Source organism: Sturnira hondurensis, unplaced genomic scaffold (assembly GCF_014824575.4).
Source record: "Sturnira hondurensis isolate 20B ecotype Veracruz unplaced genomic scaffold, ASM1482457v3 Scaffold0019216, whole genome shotgun sequence".
Lineage (NCBI taxonomy): Eukaryota > Metazoa > Chordata > Mammalia > Chiroptera > Phyllostomidae > Sturnira > Sturnira hondurensis.
This window is the reverse complement of record NW_028091847.1, coordinates 1,517,263-1,542,528: the sequence shown is the minus strand read 5'-3', so window position 1 is coordinate 1,542,528 and position 25,266 is coordinate 1,517,263. Positions and strand designations below refer to the sequence as shown.

General features: G+C 37.3%; 1 protein-coding gene across 3 annotated transcripts in view; it reads left to right on the top strand.

Annotated features, from left to right (window-relative positions):
* VPS8 (VPS8 subunit of CORVET complex) overlaps positions 1 to 25,266 on the top strand; it is a 253,317-nt gene that overhangs the window by 37,838 nt on the left and 190,213 nt on the right. For all 3 annotated transcript variants that reach the window (XM_037027629.1, XM_037027628.1, XM_037027630.1), the window contains 8 exons: positions 4,272 to 4,396; positions 8,996 to 9,082; positions 11,678 to 11,745; positions 12,821 to 12,974; positions 13,077 to 13,136; positions 14,363 to 14,470; positions 18,431 to 18,511; positions 22,196 to 22,366. In XM_037027629.1, coding sequence (XP_036883524.1) covers positions 4,272 to 4,396; positions 8,996 to 9,082; positions 11,678 to 11,745; positions 12,821 to 12,974; positions 13,077 to 13,136; positions 14,363 to 14,470; positions 18,431 to 18,511; positions 22,196 to 22,366 — 854 coding nt within the window. The remainder of the gene's footprint in view (positions 1 to 4,271; positions 4,397 to 8,995; positions 9,083 to 11,677; positions 11,746 to 12,820; positions 12,975 to 13,076; positions 13,137 to 14,362; positions 14,471 to 18,430; positions 18,512 to 22,195; positions 22,367 to 25,266) is intronic.

The following is a 25,266-nucleotide window of genomic DNA, read 5'->3' as shown; positions in this document are numbered from 1 at the left end:
ATCAGTGTGCACTTAAAAAACACTTATCAAAATTGGTGAATTTTTGTGCAGCCATTTTAATATTAAAGATGGAAGAAGATACACAACATTTTCTGTGTATTATGCTTTATTATTTTAGGAAAGGTAAAAACACAACTGAAACACAACAAAGATTTGTGCAGTGTATGGAGAAGGTGCTCTGACTGATTGAACATGTCAAAAGTGGTTTGTGGAGTTTCTTGGTACTATTGACATTTAAGCCAAATAGTTCTTTGCTGTGGGGCTTTCTTGTGCATTGGAAGATATTTAGCAGCACCCCTGGCCTCCACCCACTAGAAGCCAATAGCAGGAGATAGCTGATATACTCAGAATATCCAAATCAATAAAGTTATTGGTGAAAATGAGAAACGTGTCTTTTATTTTACAGAAAAAAAACATACAGACTTTTGGGCCAACCCAATACTTTTTGGGATAACTAGTTTTTAGGAACTAGTTGAAACAAATTAGGGGTAAAGAAATAGAGGATTGGGTTGACTTTGGTGTATGTAAAGAGAAGAGAAATTCTGCAAGTGTGTTCAAATTTAGATTTTATAGCTGTTATAGGCTTTATGCATTATTTGTGACTTCTTTGCTGTTTAGCATATTACTCCTCAGCCCAGAATATGCTACAGAGATCTACCCTAAGCAAAGTATACTTTGAAAGATATACTAATAAATGAAATAGGTGTAGTTCACTGTAGTGTCAAATAGATGTGCTTTTTGTGATATCCGGGCTTCAGGTTCTTTTAATTAATTGGTGAGCTATTTATTGTTAATAACACTCTCTTGCATTTGTACCATTTTGTAGTTTTCGAATTTTTATAGGCATTTTCTTTTTTTAAATATTTTATTTATCTTTAGAGGGGAAGGGAAGGAGAGAGGGAGAGAAATATCAATGTATGGTTGCCTCTGGTGTGTCCCCTGTGAGGAACTGGCCTGCAACCCAGGCATGTGCCCTGACTGGGAATCGAACTGCGATACTCTGGTTCGCAGGCCCGTGCTCAGTCCACTGAGCTACACCAGCCAGGGTGGCATTTTCTTATTTAAGCTGTATGCCATTTCTAAGTGAAGTTCATAGGAAAAGTGATAGTCTCGTTTCACATTTCTTACCCAGTCATTTGCTTCATAAGGACCCACTTCAATTTAAAACAAAGCAAAACAAAACAAACCAAGTTGACAGTGCCAACCCAATGTGGTTTTATATGAATTTGTAAATGAAATTAGATGTACTACTAATTTAATCTCATCCCAACAATAGACAAAGGAGATTTCAGAGAGTAGGGGGAGAATAGAAATTTTCCATTTAAATTAATGAGATCAAGAGCCTGCTTTAGAGTAGAATGTGTAGAGAGCGCTAATTTTCATCTTTCTTGCTTCTGTCCACATCATGTTGTTCTCTCAGCATAACTACAGAGTTTAAGTGTTTGGAAGAGGTTTATTTTTATTTTCATCAAGTACCTTTCCCCAGAATTGTCCAGAATGACCTGGACTACAGAATGTTTAGTGACTCTAGCAAAAAAAACCTCTCCAATAAGATTCTGCTTTCTTTTTTCTACAGAAATCTGCCTTTTCTGAATTTAATCCAAATGGTATAATAGCTCGTTTTTTAATATGGTACCATAAAAATAGAATGCATAAAGACAGCAATAAAAATTGATAACTTATCTTTTGGAGTTAAAATAGATTATATTTTCTATACTGTGCATCACTTCATAGTCATGCTACCTTGTAAAAGGGGATTATAAAGATAATGAATACCTTGTAAAAATCAAGAAAAAAGTTTAGAGTATTTTCATTAGCACCGTCCTGTGGGCTATAAATTAATACGTCTTTCAGGAATGACCGAGGTTGATCAAGGTTTTTCCTTGCCTTAGTACATGGAACCCACAGGTCAGGGGAGCAGAGTCACGTGTGGGTTTTTAACCTACCAGTCAGATAAGTCCTTTTCCTTTGCACTTTTCTTATTTCCTCTTCCTTAATCATATCCTTATTTTTTTATTTTATCATACACCTTAATTCTCCTATTCTTACTTTTCCTGAGCTATAAGAATACTTAAGTAGTCCATTTTAAAGCATGAACGTTGTTAAGTCAGAAAGCAGCAGTAATGTCTCTAAGCTTTGGTGGTCAGACCTGTGTAACATCAAGTATTTTGTGTGCCAGATGCCTTACAGACACCCACTGTGTCAGAGATCTTAGGGAGGGGAGATGACGGTTTGGGCCAGTTTATGAACATAGAGATACATTCTTACAGTGTTCGCTTCGGACAGGCAAAAGGTCTTCCATGACATTATTCCCCAGATGTAAGAATGACTGTTTTTAGGTTTTCTGTAACTAGACTTACCTTTGCAGAAGGACGATTTGCAAATATGTGAGCTGTTAGGGTGATTGTCAGATGTCTCTGAGCACGAGGCACCATGCTAGGTATTCTGGACGTATTAATTCACTCATAACCTTTGCCTTAGAGAGGTCTTAGTCTCAGAGTGGAAATAAGACATATTTACCTCCAAAAAGTAGCATGTGGATGTGTTAAAAAACAAAATTCAACTGCGTAAGTTTTAAAGATCTTACTGGCTTTGTTCAGCGATTCATAAATCAAGGCAGCAGCATCTAGGGCAGCACTTTTCGGCACTGGCATGCAGCAAGAATTTTAAAGCGTGCCATACCTGACTGTTCCGTCAGGGCACTGACTTCTTTCCCCTTAGATTGTCAAATAAAAAAAATGACAATAGCCAACATAACAGTAGCTGTCCAGTGTGAATGAATCAAAATTATACCTTTTGTCAGATTGTCAAAAAATATACTTTTTGGTGTGCTGCAGAATTTTAGTAATTTATGTGTGCCATGAGATGCTAAAGGTTGAAAATTGCTGATCTAGCAGATATAAAGGAGCTTCAAAAGGCTCTGCAAAATGAAAGACTTCTACAGGCAGAAGGGGATGGGACAAGGAACTTAAGCTAGCAAAAGGCAGACTGGTTGTGGCAAGGTCACCTTTCTAGGGTGTGACAGGGGTCTAGCATGCAGATCACCGAACTAGGGCTGACCAGGCAATTCCTGACTGACTGGTTTAAGATTCTGTTCCTGGGAGAGGCCAAGACTGTAATTAAATATTAAGTCTCAGTTTGGTCATGTGGGGCTTAGCAGAAGTGACTCCATTTTGGGACTGTTTTCTTGTTTTTAATGCTAGTTAAGGGAGGCACGAATAATTGCCGGGAGAGTGGAGAGAACTCCACTTTGTGCAAGTATGGTGGATTTGTTTTTTTTTTTTCCTCTAAACAGTAAAATTTTGTAGACATGCCTTCTTATATTTAAATTTTTTATTTTGTGGTTTTCAAGTGTGTACAATAAAGAATATAATACAAATAAGCATTGCTTAGGAGATACCTTAGAGGAATTTCTTTTAATTATTAGATAGTAAAGTTTAATAAATATTTGAGTGTCTCCTGGAGGTATCAGAGGTAATTAAGACAAAATCCTTTCCCTTAACTTAATCTAGTAGAGGTTTGAATGATTTGCCTTTAGCATATCAAGTGTTGATGCTTGAAATAATTCTGTTACGTAGTTAACACTTATTCTGTTATTTTTATAATTTGCTTAGAATCACTTTCTTCATGGATAATATAAACATAAATTTCAGTAAAACTGTAAATAAATAAATTTTGATTTTTGAAGTTTTAAAACTATTTAAAAGATGGTAGTCCTTATAACGTTTCATGCTGAAAATAACAAGAACTACAGTTCTGGAATGGGGGTGGTGAAAGATGGTTTAAGAAGATATAGATTTCTTATGGATTGTTTCCACTTCTCATTAGCAAGTTTTGTGTTATGCTTCTTTATAGATAGGTTTTCCCCCCCTGCATTCTTAGTGTCTAATTCAATGCCCAGCCTACTAAGGTGCTTGATTCATATATTTAAAATGAATGTAACTTCATCATTTGATTCTTGCTGACTCCTAAGTATTTGAAAACAAGCCTATATAGTAAGTACAGGGTCTGGCAGAAGTAACACCTGCTTGAGTGTATTTGGTAGGGTTATAATATGGGCGTAATAATTTATAGATTGAATTCAAACATTTCTCCTAAAATGTCATATGGTGTGCTTGAGTGTGATATTGTCGCGTTACAGAATTACATGCTTATAATTTTGTAATAAAAGACTGTGTGATAAGAAGGGGTGCTATTTGTGCCAGACCCTGTATATATTTATTAACACCTTTCCATTTCTCTCACCGGATTTTACAAATTGCTTTCTTTAGATCAGAATCAAGCTTTGCGACTATGTCTGGGTAGCACTAGTGTTGGAGGTCAGTATGGAGCCGTCTCTGCCCTCAGTATTAACAACGACTGCTCAAGACTTCTCTGTGGCTTTGCTAAAGGACAGGTAAATATGAACTTCATGTTCCATAAGTCAGTGTTAAAATCACTTTTTAAAAATAGTATCTCTAGATCAATATCCTTTTATTTATTTTTATTTTTATTTCTTTTTTAGCTAGAGGGGAGAGGAGGGAGAAAGAGAGGAGAGAAACATTGATATGAGAGAGAAACACCAATTGGTTGCCTTTCATAGGTGCCCTAAACAGGGACCAAACCTGCAACCCAGGCGAGTGTTCTGACCAGGAATCAAACCTGAGACCTTTCAGTTTACAGGACAATAATGCCCAACCAACTGAGCCACACTGGCCAGGCCTAGATCAGTATCTTGAAGACCAAAATATGTGTTATAAAGTGACATGTCTGTATAGCTAACCCTGAGATTGCTCAGTCTGACTTTTGTTCAAATTTTTAAATAATTGTTGTTGACTGAGCCAGAATATGCAGCTTTTTTAAATTGAGGTATAATTCACATATAATGTTATATTAGTTTCAGGTGTACAACATAATGATTCAATATTTGTGTACATCTGAAATATCACCACAATAAGTCTGTTTACCACCTATCACTATACAAAGGACAGTTTTTTTTCTTGTAATGAGAGCTTTCAAGACTTACTCTCAGCAGCTTTCACACATGCAGTACAGTGTCGTTGACCCTCGTCGTCATGCCATCCGTGCATTACACCCCTATGAGTGATTTATTCTGCAACTGGAAATGCGCACCTCTTCACTGCCGGCACTCATTTCGCCCAGCCCCCAAGTTCCCTCCCCTCTGGCAACCGCCAGTCTGTTTTCTGTATCTGTGAGTTTTGTTTTGTTTGTTTTTTAGATTCCTCATACAAGTGAAATCAGTGTTGTTTGTCTTTCTCTTAGCATAATACCCTCAAGGATCCTTCGATTGTTTCCATATGTTAGCTGTTGTAAATAACACTGCAGTGAACATGGGGTGCAGATATCTTTTTGAGTTAGTATTTTTATTTGGGGGAGATAGATTCCCAGAAATGGAATTGCTGGATCATATGAAAGTTCTACCTCAATATTTTAAATTTTTTTAGGACCCTCCTTGCTGTTTACTCTGGTGGCTGCACCAATTTACATTCCAACCAATAGTACACAGGGATTTCATTTCTCCGTATCATGCCCACACTGTTTATTTTTCACCTCCTTAGTTAAATTTCATCCTAGATATTATATTCTTTTTGATGCAGTTGTAAATGAAATTGTTTTCTTAATTTCTCTTTCTAATAGTTCACTGTTATTATGTAGAAATACAACAGAATTTTGTATATTGATTTTGTACCCTGCAAGTTTACTGAATTTGTTTATTAATTTTAACAGTTTTTGGTGGTTTAGCATTTTTGCATATTGTTCACAAACAATGACACAAACGTCTTCCTTTCCAATTTGGATGTTTTTTCTTTCTTTCTTTCTTTTTTTCTCCTAATTGCTCTAGCTAGGAGACAAATACGTTTTCCAATACTATGTTGAATAAGAGTGGCGAGAGTTGGCATCTTTGTCTTGTTCCTGATTTTAGAGGAAGACTTTCAGCTTTTCACTGTTTAGTATGTTAGTTGTTGGCTTGTCACATATGATCTTTATTGTTTGAAGTATGCTGCCTCTATACCCACTTTGTTGAGAGTTTTTATCATAAATGGATGTTGAATTTTGTCAAATGATTTTTTTCTCCGTCAATTAAGACAGTCATATGATTTTTATTCTTTGTTTTTTAAATGTGTTAAATCATACTTACTGATTTATGGATTTATACCATCCTTGCATCCCTGGAATGAATCCCATCATCATGGTGTGTGATTCTTTTAATGTCTTCTTGGATTTGTTTGCTAGTGTTTTGTTGAGGATTTTTGCATCCTTGTTCAATGATATTGGGCTGTAATTTTCCTGTTTTTGTCTGGTTTTGATATCAGGATAATATTGGCCTCACAAAGCAAGATTGGAAATGTTATCTCTTCTTTAGTTTTTTTGGAAGAGTTAGAGAAGGTTAGGTATTAAGTCATCTTTAAATGTTTGGCGGAATTCAGCAATAAAGTTATCTGGTTCTGGACTTCCGTGTCTTGGGAGATTTTGGGTTATTGATTCAATCTCCTTTCTAGTAATTGGTCTATTCAGATTTTCTATTTCTTTATGATTTAGTCTGGGAAGATTTTATGTTTTTAGGAATTGATTTGTTTCTTCTAGGTTGTCAAATTTGTTGGTGTATAATTGTTCACAGTAGTCTCTTATGATGCTTTATGTTTCTGTGGTATCAGTTGTAACTTTTCTTTCATTTCTGGGCTTTTTATTTGAATGCTTCTTTTTAGTGATTTCAGCTAAAGACTTGTCAATTTTGTTTATTGTTTTAAAGAACCAGCTCTTAGTTTTATTGATCTTTTTAATTGTATTTTTAGATCTTACTGCATTTATTTTTGCTCTGATCTTTATTATTTTTTTCCTTCTACTAACTTTGGGCTTTGTTTTTATTTTCTAGTTTCTTTAGGTATAAATTCAGTTTGTTTACTTGAGGGTTGTTTTGTTTCTTGAGGTAGGCCTGTATCATTATGAACTTATGTCTTACAATGGCTTTTGTTGCATCTCATAAATTTTGGTATGTTGTATTTCTATTTTCATTTGTATCAGTGCATTTTTTAAAAATATTTTATTTATTTATCTTTAGAGGGGAAGGGACAGAGAGGGAGAGAAATATCAATGTATGGTTGCCTCTCATGCATCCCCCGCTGGAAACTGGCCTGCAACCTAGGCACATGCCCTGACTGGGAATCGAACCACTATCATCTGGTTCACAGGCCCGTGCTCAATCCACTGAGCTACACCAGCCAGGGCTTTCAAGGCATTTTTTTAAATTTCTCTTTTGATTTCTTCATGGCCCAGTTGGTTGTTCAGTAGCATGTTGTTTAATATCCACATATTTGTCATTTTTAAATTTCTAGTTTTATACTATTGTGGTCAGTATAGATGCTTGATATGATTTCAGTCTTCTTAAATTTGAGACTTGTTTGGGGGCCTAACATGTGATTTATCCTGCATAGTGTTTTATGTGCACTTGGGAAGACTGTGTATCATGCTGGTCTTGGACCGAATATTTTCTGTGTATCTAATAAGTATATCTGTTCTAATGTGTCATGTAAGGTCCACGTTTCCTTATTGATTTTCTGTTTCATGGTCTATTTATTCACTGATGTAAGTGTGGTATTAGCACCCCCTATTGTCATTTTATTGCTGTCAGTTTCTTTCTTTAGGTCTATTAATATTTGCTTTATATATTTAGGCGTTCCTATGGTGGCTTCATAAACATTTACAAATGCTATTCACCTTGTCAGATTGACCCCTTTGTTGTTATGTCCCATCTTTATTTTTTATTACAGAATTTTTTTAAAAGTCTGTTTTGTCTGATAGAAATATAGCTACCCCAGCTTTATTTTGGTTTTCATTTGCATGAAACATCTTTTCTAACCTGTTACTTTTATCTTGTGTGTGTCCCTATGTCTGAGGTGAGTCTCTTGTAGTCATCACGTAGATGGATCTTGTGTTTGAATCCAGGCAGCCAGGTCTGCGTCTTCTGTTTGGAGAAGTTAGTTCACTGTCGGTTAAAGTAAGTGTTGGTAGCGTGTGCTTACTGCCATTCTGTTGACTGGTTTTGCCGTCTTGTAGATCCTTTCTTCTTCTCTTGCTCTCTTTTCTTGTGGTTTGATCACCTTATGTTATAGATTCCGTTTTATTAAGTTTATAACAAGGAAAGTTTTAATGCATTCTAAAACTCTACATTTTTACTTCCCCTCCCCCCGTTCTATAGTTTTGATGTCACACTTGATATCTTTTTATTTTGTGTTGCCCTTAGCTATTTATTGTAGTTATGCTACTTTTGTCTTAAACCTTCATACTAGTTTTATAACATGATTAATCTGCTACCTTTCCTATATGTTTACTTTTACCCTTGAGATTTTTACTTTTATATGTTTTCTTGTTACTAATTAGTGTCTTTTCTTGTCAACGTTTCTTGTAAAGCCAGTTTAGCAGTGATCAACTCCTTTAGCTTTTGCTTGTCTGGAAACTCTTTTATCTCTTACTCACTTCTCAGTGATAATCTTGCTCAGGGGAATATTCTGGCTGTAATCAGTGTTTCCTTCTCCCACTCCCTCCCTCTAAAAATAAATAAATAAAATCTTTAAATACACTATATCAGCTCTGTGTATTCTTATTACTGTGCTCTTGGATAACTATTTTGATATTTCTTTCTTTCTACTTCTGAAGCTGGCAATACATTACTGTTTTTTTCATCTGGTAGTAGGGCTTTCCTATCATTTTTATCAGTCCTAGAGATATGGACTCATTAAAGAAATTTCTTTGACCTGTCATTGTAAAAACATTTAAAATCTAAAGGAAAGAGCAGATTGGGCAGGATGAGGGGTGGATGACGATGGGATGAAGGCCCCATGCATGCCTCTGCATCCTGTACTTATGCTTTAGCTTTATAGTTCTTTGCCTGCAATGTTTATAGACCAGGGATAGATTTTTTCAGCCAGGAGGTAGGCTACTTAAGTCTAAAAAAGAGCAATACATTTGTTTGTTAAAGCATTCAGTTTTCTTGTAGATCACTATGTGGGATTTGGCCAGCGGAAAACTTCTGAGATCAATAACAGATGCTCATCCTCCAGGAACAGCAATATTGCATATTAAGGTAACATCTTTGTTGTCTTTTTCTGATAATTTTTATCATATGTCTTTGTGTCTGTTGTTAAGCAAATTCTTTATAAACAGAATTCTTGAAAATGAACTATCTCTTGTATGACTAGCCCAACAAGATGTCTTCCTGAGTGGAAAACCAGAGATGGGCTAGCAGGTTAGCGTTCAGCTGCAAGCCGTATTGATGTTTAGTAGATACAACAGAAAAAGAGCAAAGTGACAGGATCCTAGATAAGAGGTTGGCAGCGAAGACAGGCAGTACCCTGGTGGAAAGTCATGTGAAGATTTTAAAAGGTCTTTGTACTTTTTGTTCAGTCCACCAAGGTTTTATTGCGGAGATAGGTTCAAGGCACCAACTATGAAAGAACTGAAGTTTGCATTATGTTTAAAAATGAATCTGTTGGTTTATTTTCTTTCAGGCTGCTAAAGAAAAAGCATTAAGATTTGAGTCTTGGCTTTCTCCTTATAGGCTTGAAAAAAATAAACCAACTTAGGTAACAGATTTTATTTATAAATACAATGGAAACCTTGATTTTTGTGTTCTGTCAAGCCCATGTTCAGACGCATAAAAGGTAAAGGGCTATAACTAGGAAAGTCTAAAATTAGATTTTCTAGATTTTAATCAGGTTCACATTTGGTTTCTTAGCTGTGCAGACCTCTCTTATCCATACATGTGCTTTTTAAAGTCTGCAGGCATCTGGACTTTATGAGTCTGTATCTAGGTTAGTTACATAAAAGTCTTTTGTGAGAGAGCAGCATTGAAGAATTTAGCAACAATGAAAACAACCAAGAGAAGTAAAAGCAGAGAGAATTTCTTTTCTTTCTGAACATCATGGCACTTTATCTTGACCTTTATTTTCACATGCCATGTACCAACTCCTAATACGTTATAGTTGTTTGTGTTTTTTTAATGCTTTGTCTCTTAATAGGTTAAGATCTTTGAAACTGGAATCTGTTTCTCATTTATTTTTGTGTTACACATAGTATCTACTCAATAATTGTCTGGTTGAGGGAATTCGTTAGTGGTGTTTATGAAAGGCCAGTCCCTTTGCAGAAAAAAGCCTTTGGGAGAAACAATAGGAAACAAGCAATAAGGGCAGAGAGAAAAGAGAAGAAGGCAGTTGAGGTTAAAAGCATCGTAGTTACAGCCGTGGTATTGCTTGCGAACGGTGATAAAGGCGGTGGTGTGTGCAGACACTGTGACATTGGAGAGACAGGTGGCAAGAGATCTGTAAGATTAGATACTTCTGAAGCTTTGGATTGGCAGTAGGCACTTGCACTTCAATAATCTTACTCATTGTTCTCTAAACTTAACCCTATATCCCATCAATAAGAGTTTGAACTTGCATATTATACGTATATTCTTAAATTATATGAACATACTAGTATAATAGTATTTAAGCACAATGTAAAACATACACAAGAAGTAGAAAACTAATAAATAAAAATACAAGTCCTGTTATTTTTCCTACACTATGGGGTATATGCCTTCTGCTTTGGCAACTGCTTGTCTAGGCCTTGAGGGCAAACGTGGGACTTCTGTACTATGCCTATGTGTGGGGTGAAGGAGAAATCATTTTATGTTAGCCTCCTATACCTCAGCCATCCCTGGCTAAGAGCCTGAAGGCATGCCATTCAGGGTGGCTCACCAACCGTTGGGGTTAGGGAGACTAGGCGCTGTATATGATACAAGTTAAGTTATTCAATTTTGTATCATACGATGTCTACATTTATCACACCTCATAAACTCTTAGGATAGCCTGTCATTGTGAATGTTATTTATTATTTTGTGTTTCCAAGGGTAACTAATATTAACTGAGATATATTTGGCCAAAGAAAAGCAAGGAGGCAGCACATTTTAGGAACAGTTACATAAAAAGTTAAACTATTTTTTTTTAAAAATTAAAGGTTTTATTTATTTTTAGAGAGAGGGGAAGAGAGGGAGAAAGAGAGGGAGAGAAATATCAGTGTGTGGTTGCCTCTTATGTGGCCCCCACTGAGAACCTGGCCTACCACCCAGGCATGTGCCCTGACTGGGAATCAAACCAGCAACTCTTTGGTTCACATCCCACACTCAGTCCACTGAGCTGCACCAGCCAGGGCAAAGTTAAACTATTTTAAATATAATGGATTAGCTCTTTGATTATTTAGAAGACATTCATACAAGTTTACTCCCCAAAGATACCAACTCTCTTTTATAGTGTCTTTCTTCTTGAAAACAAGGCAACTGCAAATATACCCAAAGTATCCTATTTAGTTTAACAGCAAGTTAGAAAAAGTTAATGTAAGAATCCAAGTAGAGAACTTCAGGGCTTCTGTGAATCATAGCTTGTATTTTTCTTTTATCCTCAGGAAAGGTAGTTTTACTTTTATAAGGCCATAGGTTTTTAAAATATTGAGACATTTTTATTCTGAATATGGCCAGGTTTGCATGTTTAGAATGTTTAGCTAATTCTGGCAAAGGTGATTTCAATGCTAAATGTGTTTGTTTTAGGTTTTTTAAAATGTTATAGTTTCTTTACCCTTACCTTCTTAATACTTGACTGGTTGTTTAGAAATCTACAAGAAAATAATTTTTTTCCCTGTTTAGTTTACAGATGATCCAACCCTTGCAATCTGCAATGACAGCGGAGGCTCTGTTTTTGAATTGACGTTCAAGTAAGAGACTAATGGACATTTCTTGGCAAATGAAAGGACCAGCTCCGGTTAATGACTTGGAGTTGAACATGAGGAGATCTGGAAAACCTATGTGATTGAAAATAGGTTATTGTTCTGTATTGTAGTTACCTGGGGAGGCTTACATTGGAATAGAACACACAGTGGTCCAGGCCTGCTCCCTGCCCCTCCCGCCCTGCCCCGCAATTTCTGTTTCAGGTTTGAGTGGGAATTCTAAACCACTCTCCAGGGCACTGTGCGCTGTCAGGCTCGGGAACTACTGTTCTGGAGTGCGTCACTAATTTTGGTTCAGGCCACAGGCCCAGTTGGTTATAAAACTATAATAGCCAGGTGTAGGAAAGTTTTTATTACCTTGGAATGGCTCTATTTGTTCTTTAAATAAGAGCAAGACTGCCTAGATATATGGAAGAACACTTATAAAGGCGAATTTAGAAAAACAGAATATACTATTTAATGTGTATTATGATTCCATAAGTTCTTTAGTGTAAAGAATGTGTTTATTTCTTGTATTTCTTACACCTTCTAACATTGCTGAGCACAAAGTAATTGCTTACAAATGCTATTTATTTGGTCAGCTGCTGTTTATTGAGCATCTCTATGTAGAGCCATTGTTCTAGGCCCCAAAGCTGCAGCTGTAAACCGACAGGGTCACTAATCGAAATTATGTTCTAGTTGGGGTAGGGGTAGGGATACAGACAATAAACCAACACACAACTGAAATAACCTCAACAGTTGTGAGTGCTGTGAAGAAAATAAGACAGGTTAGTGTCCTGGAGTGCACACCACAGTGGTGCGAGAGGGCTAGAGGTTGGAGCCAGGTTATGTAGGGCCTTCTAAAACATGGTAAAAGTTTGGGTTTTATTTTATGTACAGTTGCAAGCTGTTGGAGTGTTTTTAGAAGAGTGATGCATCTGGCTTCTACTTTATCCTGCTGATAGCATGTGGAGTTTGGATCGCTGCAGGGAAGAGTAGGAGTTGGAAGGCTATTGTCATAGTCCAAGCTAGAGGTGGCAGTGCCTTGGGTCATTGATTCTGAGCTTTCTGGTTCCATTTTCAGGAGAGTGATGGGAGTGAGAACCTGCGAATCTAGATGCCTGTTCAGTGGTTCCAAGGGTGAAGTGTGCTGTATTGAGCCTCTCCATTCTAAGCCTGACCTGAAAGATCATCCTATCACACAGTTTTCCTTATTGGCTATGGCATCCTTAACCAAGGTAGGTGGATTTAGAAGATGAAACTCAGAACTTTTAGAGGCTTTGCATACCAAAACATTTGAAGATTACAGGATAAATCTACAAAATATTTTTCTCTTAAAGATACTGGTTATTGGATTGAAACCATCCTTGAAAGTGTGGATGACATTTCCCTACGGAAGGGTGAGTGAACCTCCCCATCATATTGGCAAACAGACCACGTCAGGAGGTTGGGGGAAATCACTTCTAGTGGCAAATTCCATGAGATAGTCATAAACTAGGTAGAGTGAAAGTCAGTACTATAAAGAGTATTGACTGGGCTTGATGTGAGCAAGGCAGCATAAGCTGTTGACTAGAGCATTGTTCTGGAGATTGTGAAATCTGAACTTTTCTACCTTTGTTGTTTTAAGTTTTTCAGCTCCTGCTTACATACTGAACTTGTAGAAAATACCTCACTGTACTATTCAGCATATATTGCTACAACATACTCTTTCCTTGGCTTTTGCTTCTGGGTGGGGGAATACTTCCCAGATTGTGTTATGCATACCCAGCTTCCCTTTCCTTTCCTGCTTAGTTGTTTTCAAAAGAGTTGTGGTCTCCCAGTGTGTATATGAAGAAATATTGATGGAACAGGATGGACAATGGTAGTACAGAACTAAGACTAGTTCAGAAAGCAGCCCTCATACGTAGGGAGATCACCCTTCTGTCTTCTTACTGGTACCCCGTGTATCTCTGGGACCCAGCGGAAGCCTGGCAAAGCTGGCTTAAACTGCCATTAGTGTTTCTTAGGTTCTCTTTATTGGCTAATTGAGGTTTATCATGGTGGTAAGTGTGCATCTTTTTGTTTGTTTTTTATTGGTATTCCAACATTTTATTATGAACATTTTCAAACAAATAGAGGTGTTGAAGTAAATTTACATTGAATGTCTATATACCTACCATCTAAATTCTACAGTTAACATTTTACTGTGTTTTCTTTACTATATATCTCTCCATCTATTCATCAAATTATTTTTTATTAATTTCCAAATAAATTTCAGGAATCAGCATTCTTTTTCCTAAATATTCAGCATGCATGTGATTAGCTAATGTTCAATCGTCACTTAATTTCTCCTTTCTTATAAAATTTACACACAATAAAATGCACAGATCTTGAGTGTATGTTTGCTGAACTGTGGCAAGTGTTTGTGCTTTTGTAACTCAAACCTCTAATAAGATGTAGAACGTTACCACCAACCCAGAAAGTTTCCTCCTGACATTTCCCAATCAGTTCCTGCTTCCTGTGCATTTTAACGAGAAATTGGAAGAAGTTTTAGTAAGGAACACGAGTCAAATGGTTTCTAATCAGTTTTCTCTTTGTCTTTTTGTCTGTTAACGATGATTACTTTTCTGGCCTTCCCCTCACTCAGATGGACCCTTCCAGTGTCCCGCTGCTGGCCTGGCACTTCGTGGCGGTGCACAACTGCGTGAACCCCATGCTTGCCTTCTGCAGAGGAGATGTGGTGCATTTTCTTTTGGTGAGCACTCATGTGATGCTAGATCTGTTACGGAGTCTTTTACCAAAAGGTTTTTTTCTGATTCATTAGTAATTTAATATTGTGTCAAAGAAATGTGCCATCGTAATTCTTTGGGGAGAGGGTGACCTACTTAATTTTTATTTAAGGCTTTAATCATGAACATGGATAACAGCTGATAACCCTCTGCTCCATGCCCTTTCATGGTGTATTTCTCAGTTCTATCTCCTTTGACTAACAAATAATTACTGGTATATGTATATATATAAATACGAATGTACATATGTCTGTATAAATGGCTTACCTATCTATATATGGTATATTTATTAGACAGCAAGTATCACTGAATACCTACAGTTCTCTACACTGTGATGGACACAAGAAGCACTTGAAGGAAGTACAAGACATAAATTCTTCTCTCACATACTTTAAAATTCTGTTTGGAGGGCAAAATCAGTATGTTCATTACTATTAGGGAGAGCAGTTTAAGGACTCAACTATGTGATGAGAATGAAAAGTTGTTATGTTTAGAGTATGAAGAGATTTGTATGGACTGGAGAGGGCACGAAGACTTTATGAAGGATGTACTGTGAGTACTACAGGAGGGGTGGAGGGGGAAATAAGATGAACTGCAGTTACAGAGGAAAGAGTGTGCCAATGTGATGTGCACCTGTGTGACCTCTTCTTGGGTTTCTAGCTCAGTTAAGCAAGAGCACCGCTGTCCACCTAGTTTCTCCAGCTGGAAACCTAGGAGCCGCCTTTTAGTTCCTCTTCTTCCTTCTTTTCTGCATCATCGCCACATCCTGTTGACTCTGTCTTCAAAACCTCCCGAATTTACCATCTTTAAGTCTCCCCCATTGCTGCTTGCCTACTCTAAAGCACTGACGGTTTTAGCCTAGGCTCTGGAGTAATTTCCGAACTAGTCTCTGCCTTTGGCATCTTTGCACGTGCTGTCACCTCTGCTAGGAAGATTCTGTGCCGTCGTCCACCTTACCCCGGCTCACGAGTAGTGAATACTGCCTCCCGCACTGAGTTGGTATTTCTTGCTACATGCACCTGTAACACTTTCTGCTCTGATAGCATTCAGTACTTTCTAAATAACTAGTCTAATATTTTTTTCCTCAATGGAGTGAAAGCTCCATACATCTCAAGATCAACTCTATTGGTATATTTCAGCCACCAGGATAGTGTCTGTACATGGGATGTGTTTAATACATGTTTATAGAATACCTGTTGGGGAAAATCAAGTTGACTATATGGCATGGATCTAGATTAGGGGTTGACAGACAATGGCCTGTGGGTCAGATCTGGCTGGCTCCTTGTTTTTCTAAATAAAGTGTTGTTAGAACACAGTCATGCCATTCGGTCATGTGTTATTTATGGCCACCTTTGTACTGCAGTGGTGGAGTTGAGTAGCTATGACACAGACTGTATGCATGGTGTGCAGAACCTAAAATATTTACTGTGTGGCCTTGTACAGAATAAATTGGCTAATCCCTAATCCGGATTATATATAATTGGCCTACATTGGTAATGGAGAGCCATCCCAGGTTCTTAGGTAATTAAAATATAAAGGTATGATTAAGGTGATTTTTTTCAGGGAGGGGAGATCAGTAAAGAAATAGCAAAAAGAATAGATTGTAGGAGGGAAATGAAAGGTTTTACTCTTGTAATAAAGCAGATGTGAGGTCTTTAGACAAAGTTGGTTCGTTATAGTGAGGGTTAGAGATGATATTTTGAAGGAAAGACAAGGCTTCTTATATTATTGGATCTGTGGGCTGAAGGACATGAATGAAACATCGTATTTTTGAATGTTAGAAGCATGAAACATTCAGAGTTAAGGTTAGGGAAGGTTTGAATGTGCTGAGTTGGAAGTGAAGGTGGGACTCTCTCAAGTGTTGTGTGGGAATGTTCGCTGGGCTGATGTAAGCCAGGTCTGGAGTACAAATGAGGGTTCCAGGATAGAGGAGGTAGTTGAAGCTGAAATTAAAAAGCTGGAGCATACAGAACCTTGGCGGACACTCGCACAAGGGAAAGGAAAAGGCAGAGGCAACAGGAGAGGAGGTTCCTGTAAAGGCGTGTAGACATAGGAGGCGAAATCAGACAGTATGGCGTCATAGTGAAGACNGGCTGAAGGACATGAATGAAACATCGTATTTTTGAATGTTAGAAGCATGAAATATTCAGAGTTAAGGTTAGGGAAGGTTTGAATGTGCTGAGTTGGAAGTGAAGGTGGGACTCTCTCAAGTGTTGTGTGGGAATGTTCGCTGGGCTGATGTAAGCCAGGTCTGGAGTACAAATGAGGGTTCCAGGATAGAGGAGGTAGTTGAAGCTGAAATTAAAAAGCTGGAGCATACAGAACCTTGGCGGACACTCGCACAAGGGAAATGAAAAGGCAGAGGCAACAGGAGAGGAGGTTCCTGTAAAGGCGTGTAGACATAGGAGGCGAAATCGGACAGTATGGCATCATAGTGAAGACAAAGAGGGGAGGCTTCGGGGCAGTGTCCACTCCAGGGGACACAATACCAAAGAGAGATCAGGGAAGAAGACCAGTGATAAGACCACTGGATCCGCAGGAATTAGTTCATTAGAAACTTTTCAGAGGACTAATTATCGGTGGAATGCAGGTAGAACTAGATTGTAGAGCCTTGTTAGAGAAATGGGTATCTAGAAGAGCAAACTGACACAAATATAGTACAGTGTTTGGTTGCGAGAGGAAAGATAATTGTTACATATCTGTAAGAAGGAACCAAGGGAGGGGTTTTTGTTTTTTATTTGAAGGTGGAAAAGTCAGTAACATGTTTGGTTGCAAGAGGAAAAGGCCCTGAAAAAGGAGTGACCGACTGTGATGTCAAGGGAGGGGTAATATTCAACAGTGATGGAGAGGGTAGGATTTAAAGTGTATAAGAGTGAAGTGATTTTCTTTAGCAAGGAATTTAGGAAATCTTAGGTGTGTAGTTAATGTTGGCATTGATCTTTTAAGTTATGAAACCCTTTCAGCATATGCAAGATATGAAACAACTTGGTTCTGCCTTATTGTAATTTTACAAATGAGGAGACTGAGAAAGAAGAACTGATTTACCCTTGGTCACACAGCTGTAGTAGCGGAACTTATTTTTAACCCCATGGCTCTAGATGCCACGCTCCTTTACCTGAGCGCCCTTTCTTACAGGGGAAGTGAAGATGGAAGCACATGAAGGGCCCACATTGAGTGGTCTCAGCTGTTCGTTAGGTGTCTGGTGGGGTCAGCACTGCAGTGATGGGACTAGAAGGCAAAGAGGAGTCGGGACTTCAGCACTGCTGTGGGGAGTGTGCGAGGAAACAGGCTGAAATTAGTGTCAGGCACTCCAGGTGGTCAGGTGCACATTGTGCCCTGTGTTTCTTCTTCAGTGCCCCATCTCCTTGGAGCAGAAGTGGAGAAAGTGACTTATTAGGATGATGGAAGATTATAGAATATGTGTACACATAGATAAATAAAATATTGACATGAGGTTCTTCGTGTTATTATGAGGAAACGTTGTGTTATTTTTGCTGTAATAGTATTATGTATCAGAAAAGTCTAGTTTTGTCACTGAAGCAGCTTTTTTTCCTTTAGTGAACTTTTGTTTGACTTTTCACCCCATGTCACCATCCTGTGTTATGCTTTAACTCTAGCTAAATACCGTCCCTGATCTAATAAAGTTAGGTTGTTCTGAATTACAACAGGGTAGGTATTACATTATGGAATTTGCTAATACTGGCAACTAAACTGCTGACCAAATATGCCTTGGATTTTGGAACAAATCATGGTGTGATGATTTCTGTCATTTGTGTAGTAGTTTCTTTAATTAGCAATATTTTTGCTTATCTGAAGAAATGGAATGACTCTGAATGGAAGTAATGTTCTAGGTGGACTACAATTAAGTGTCTAAAAATGTCCCTCAAACAGTAGCCGATGTTTTGATTGTTTTATTCCATCCTCAGGTTAAGAGAGATGAATCTGGAGCAATACATGTTACTAAGCAAAAGCATCTTCACCTATACTATGATCTCATCAACTTTACCGTGAGTATTCAAGTTAACTCTCCCCATTTATTGCCTGTAATTGTTCTGAGTCCATGATATATTAAAGCTATCAGGATTTCTGCCATCAGCTGTGCCTTTAGGACTATATAAAATATGGACAGAAGTGAAGTCTGGCTTATATTGAATAAAGTCTGAGTTTGGTGTGATACTACATTTTTTTTCTTGTCTTTCAGCCTTATGTCTTACCAAACAGCAGTTTTCTTTTATGTCTTCATTAGCTCAAAGGTGTATTTAGAACAATTTAGGTGGATTTGTTCAGGATCATTGATGGACTTTCTTTGTAAACGTATTTTTATCCTTCTGAGTTAGTCCTAATTGGTTCAGGAACTTATATAATCTATTCTTTTCTGTCGCTAAAAACTTTGCCGAGTTCTCTCTCTGTCACACATCTCAGTCCTGAGTGACCTTTTGATGTAAAAAACAAGGTTATTTCTTTCTGTGTTAATTTTTCTTTTTTAAAAAGTATGTTAATTCTGTAATAGTGTGATTATAACATTTCTGGGTCTCTATCATTAGTTCTTTTAACATATTAATATCTGGTCTCCAGTGAAACATCCTGTAGATACATGAATATAGGTAACCCAAAAGTTTAGGCAGTGCCTCATTTTTGCAATAAAAAGGCTAAAAAGTTTTCATACCCAATTTGATAAAACAAAATTTTTATAATTATAAATGAAATAGATGTTTGTTATACAGGATTTATACTTAGTTTGACATTGCCTTTTCATCTCATACATAGATGATTGACTTAGAAATAATGCTTTTTCTTGCACACATTTCACGAAATAATCACTGCCCTCATGCATCAGTGTCTTTGTCATTATCAGAACCCTTGCTGAATCACCTAACACAGTTTTCTAGAATTCATCGTCACTTCTGTTTAAGATATTTGAGATACAGCACTCTTAAAATTGGCACATGATTCTTTCCCCCCAACCACATTTTTTTCCCAACCACAAGTAGCTGTTCTAACAGCACCCCAGTGAATATTTTCATTTGTCCCGTGGCTTATCCATGATGTGACCACTAACTGCATTGCTCTGTAAATTGCCTTTAAAAGACTTGTTTACGGCATTATCAGCACTCCTAACCGTGAAGGCCTAACCTCAGGAATAATTGCTAAACTGGAAATGTTTTTTTCTCCATTATTTTCTCTTTTTTAAATCCGGTTATCTTTGAAAGCATTTAAAAACTTACTGACTGAGGTTGTATAAGGCTAATAAAAAATGTGTTTTTCCTAAATGATACTTTGGTTTTCAAAGTAAAGTGATCAGGAGGGCACCTTATAGGATTTCTTTGTAAAAGATTTCAGTATCAAACTCTTGTTTATTAGAGGGTTTTTTTTGTTTGGTTTTTGCGGGAAGCAGTTGGGGGCGGGAGAAACACACTCTTATAGTAGCTACTATGGGATGATAGAGTATGCCTTCAGCATATGTCCAAAGACAATTGACCCATTTTCAGCTTGGTTGTCACTGCTATGGCATTATGCAAACAACATTTGAGAACTTGGGATAGACCATATAAATAAACAACATGAATACCAGAGAAATAATGTGCAGGGGAGTTCTTTGTCTCCTCTAATTTAGGATTCTGAGCATATTTTAAATTTGTATTTCTTGGGAGGGATTGACATTTAAATAAATAAATAAATACACACACACACACACACACACACACACACACAAAACTCATATATAACCCAAGAAACTTATCAAAATGACATCCTTCAGAAGACTCTTAGCATTATTATTTAGTAATTATTTTAAAGATTATACTAGTTCTTATTAAGGGAAATTTAGAAGATATAGAGAAATAGAACGAAGAACTCTCCTAGTAGTTTCAGGGAAGTTGTGAAAGACATATTTTAAAAAGCTTCTCAGTTCTGGCCAAAATGGAGGTGTAGGTAGAAACCCTTTGCTTCCTCACGCAACCAAAAGGGGCATAACGATCAATCTAAAATCAGTAAATAACCAAAATCGTCAGAAAATCAAACTGCATGGAATTCCAACAGCCAAGGAATTAAAGAAAATGAACTAGAACAACCAACCGGTAAGGCAGTGGACCTTGCTGGCCAGCCTGGGAAGCAAAACCATGATGAGGCGGCAGACCAGGAGGACGTGGCTGGTGGAAGGCGAAACTGAAACTCACTTGACTGTGGACTACAGTGGGGGTTGCAGCAGTGGGAGAAACTCGCAGTCTCACATGAGAGAGTCGTGGGAAGGTGCACTAGAGTGGCAGGTGAACTGCACTGTTCCCTCTCTGGCCCCTCCCCCACAGACAGCACTGCAACCCCGCAGGGAGGGTTGCCCTGCCCTGGTGAATACCTAAGGCCTTGCCTCCTTACAACCTACCAGCTGCACAAAGACAAAGAAATATGGCGCAAATGAAAGAACAGAGCAAGACCTCAGAAAGAGAACTAAGCAATGAGAAGGTAGCCAACCTATCTGATGGAGAATTTAAAGCCCTGATAATCAAAATGCTCACAGATTTGATTGAGCTTGGTTGAAAAATGAAAAAAACAAATGAAAGATACCCAAAATAAAATAAAGCAAAATATTCAGGGAACCAACAGTGACAGGAAGGAAACCAGGACTCAAAGCAACGATTTGGAACAAAAGGAAAAAGTAAACATACAACTGGAACAGGTAAAGAAACAAGAATTCAAAAAAGTGAAGAGAGTCTTACCTCTGGGATAACTGAAACATTCCAATATCCAAATTATAGGGGTGTCAGAAGGAGATGAGAGTTCATCACCACCAAGCTGTTATAATATGAAATGTTAAAGGGACTTATCTAAGAAAAGGAAGATAAAAAATATGAACAGTAAAATGACAACAAACTCACAACTATCAGCAAATGACCTAAAAGAAAAGAAAAACAGTGAAAACAAAAACTAAGCAATCAACTAGAACAAGAACAGAATCAGAAATGGACATCACTTGGAGGGATTTCAGTGGGGAGGGGGAAGGAATGAATAGGGGAAAAGGTACAGGGAAGAAGAAGTGTAATTGGTAGGCATAAAATAGATGGGGAGAGATTTAAAATGGCATAGGAAACAGAGGACTCAAAAAACTTATATGTATAACCCATGAATATGAACTAAGAGGGGGGAATGTGGAGGGTTGGGGGGCAGGGTGAAGGGGGGATAAAGGGAAAATTGGGAAAACTATAATAGTATAAACAAAAAATACTTTAAAAATCACTTAAAAAGCTTCTGTTTTAAAATATGTATTATTTAAATGCTAACAATCCTCTTTTGATCACCTGGGTTTATGAGATTTATTAATGTCATAACACTGGAAATGCAGAGTTTGTCACTTTATATTTGTTTTGCAGTGTACTTTGCTTAAGTCATTTGTGCCAATGTACTTTTGAAAAAACTTTATCAAAGCCAATATATCTTGCAATGTATTTATTAAAGATCTTGTTAGCCTTCTTTCAGGTTGTGAGAGTGCTGTTTTAGCACTGTCAGCCTCACTACAATGTTGTGTACCTACTGTTCTCTGGGCCATTCACTGAGTAGTTCTTGCTGTGATTGTGTTGTCATCAAGTTATTAAATGGATAAGGTCTTCAATGTAATGTGACTGAGCAGCCAAGCTTTCTTCTTGTCCTGAATGATGGCATGGGGTGCACCTCACTTTTGTCGTGTGTTTGAATTGCAGTGGATAAACTCACGCACAGTTGTACTCTTGGACAGTGCAGAGAAGTTGCATGTGATTGATCGGCAAACTCAAGAGGAACTGGAAACAGTAGAGATCTCAGAAGTTCAGTTGGTCTATAATAGCAGCCATTTCAAATCACTAGCCACTGGAGGAAATGTTAGCCAGGCACTGGTAAGAGTGACCCATTATTTTAGTACTAATTTGATAAACTTGGTATTTATTGCTGTTTTGTTCTAGAAATAGAAACTCGCAGGAGTTATCTTTGTGTTTTGAGGTGTTTCTTTGAAAGCCACTAGGTTGAGCCCTGGCTGGTGTAGCTCAGTGGATTGAGCGCCAGCTGCAAACCAAAGGGTCACCAGTTCGATTCCCAGTCAGGGCCATGTGAGAGGCAGCCACACATTGATGTTTCTCTCTCTCTCTTTCTCCTTCCCTTCCCCTCTTTGAAAATAAGTAAATAAAATCTTCAAAGAGAAAAAGAAAATTTTAATTAAAAAAAAGAAAGAAAGAAAACCACTAGGTTGAAGTGGATGTGGGTACATTTATAAGTGTTTAGGAATGTGAACTAAAACAATAATTCCTGAAATGTCACTAATACCAAAGAGTTTTAACTTTTATACTAAATCATAAAATGAAATCAAAAATTTATGAGAAAGAAATTATAAAAGCAAAATATTTTAGAAAATTTAATATGATGGCAAGAAGCCTGATAGATTTAAAGGGCAAGGTAGCCTGTAAGGCTTTGGAAATATTTGGGTGATTGGTAATGGCATGAGCAGGTATGGTGGTTGTGGGAATTCAAAGGCAAAGATGGCTTTGAGAGAAGGAAAGAATGTGTTTTAGGAGTAGGATATGGATGAAATGTTTGTGCCTGGAGAAAAGGAAGACATAAAAATTATGATCTTAGGAACAATTTTATTTTATTTTAAGCAACCATAATAATGACTTTTAGCAATTTACACAGATAGAGTTTACAGTGAAATTACTTTAAATTGTGATCTCATGTTTCCTAAACCAGTAATCTTGAAGCAGGAAATTAGACTATTATGAGGCTTCCCTTGGTAATTTCTTGAAAAAAAATAGTAATGACGGTCATATTTAATGAATGTCTGCTGCATGTTGTGTAGCCAGCGCCCAGATCTCCCTGCGATGCTGGGATTCAGAGCATAAAGTGTACATGAAAGGGTCTTCCAGCCTTAGAATTTAGAAACCAAGAAAATCCAGAATAGAACTAATGGCAGTGCAATAGAATTCACTAAAGTAAGAATTATTACTGTCTCACTCTTAGATATTTTCTGGTGTCTGAATGGTTATTAAAATTACTTAAAAGTATTCCTTTTTAAGTCAGACTTTAAATTTGTACTCTTGGCCAAGATAGAATAATGGGGATTGGATTTATTCTCCTGTCTGGGGGGTGGAAAATCAGAAAAAGAAACAAGAGTTTTCAAGATACTAGATAGGAGGTAATAAAGGACAGCAACCCTGACAAAATGGGAAACAAATAACATGAGTCCTATGAGGGCCCCGGCATCTGTACTTGAGAATTTCCATGTGCCTCATGAGGGAGAAACACAGTTGAAGCTTGGACTGTTCCCTGAGTTGAGACACAGCTGAGACCGCAGGGAGACAAAGGTGGGCTGGGATAGGCCAGAGTACTGGTGAAGAGAACACTATACAATGGCTTCTTGGGTATTCAGCAGACTGCCAGTCAATAGATGCTTATGAGGAAACTACCCAAGACCAGGTCAAGAAACATTTGTAGGGTTTAGAAGGACTATAGCCAGTGCTCATGCAGGTTTGTTTACATCAGCCCGACAGAGAACATCACGATTCACAGGGTGTTGGGTAGAGTACTCAGGGGCATCTCGCCTCTCTGGGGAAGAGGGGAATAATTAGGAATAGAGTAGATACTGCTCTTGTCTCCACTAAAAAAAATATCTTAAAAACGAGACCAGAAAGGAACAAACTGTTTCCAGGTAACTTAACTCCTCCCAGAACAAAGCACAATAATATTAATACGAATGCAGAAATTTCTAGGACCCAACAAGGTAAATTTCACAAATTTTCCCCATCCAATTAGGGATTACTGGGCATGCAAAGAAGAAGAAAAACACAATTTATAATGAGAAGAAAAATCCATCAAAGCTGACTTAACAACTGAAACAGATCATAGAATTAGCAGACAAGGATATAACAGTTATTACAATTATAGTTCATATGCCCAAAAAGTTATTGGACATAGAAGATATTAAAAGATGTAAATCTAACTTCTAAAGATAAAACTACAGTGCTTAAGATGAAAAATAACTGGATATGAAGCAAAAACTAACAAAATTAAAAGGAGAGACAAATTCACAGTTATACTTTGGAAATTTGAAACTTCTCTCTTAGTAATTAATAAAATTAGTAGACAGAAAATCAGTAAGGGTATAGAAGACTTTAAAAAAAACCCCACTATTGACCAACTTGACCTGACAGTTACAGAATATTTCACCCAACAGAAGCAAAGTACACATTTGTTTTCAAGTGCACGTGGAGTATCTGCCAGTATAGTTTGGATGATAGTCCACAAAACAAGCTTCAGCAAATTACTGAAGGAATCATGAGAGTCACTCTGGAGATAATGAAATATTTGGAGATTAAATAATATAAATAAATCATAAGTCAAAAAACTCTCAAAGGAAATGAGAATATATTTTAAACTAAATGAAAATACAACATATCAAATCTTTGGTCTACAATTAAATCAGTTCTGCTGATTTATGACGTTAAATACTTACATTAAAAAAGAAAAAAAAGATTCTCAAATAAGTCTAAGCTTCCATTTCAATCAAGAAAATAAAAAAGAAGCAAAATAAATTAGGTTGAAGGAAGAAATAATAAAGATCAACACAAATCAATTAAATAGAAAATGGACAAATGTGAAAAATCAAAGAAACAAAAAGTCACTTCTTTAAAAGATAAATAAAATGTGTAAACCTCTAGTGAGGCTAATCAAGGAAAAAAGGGAGAAGGCACAATGACCAATATCGGGAGTGAGAGTGGTACTGTCACTGTAGAATCTGTAGATATTA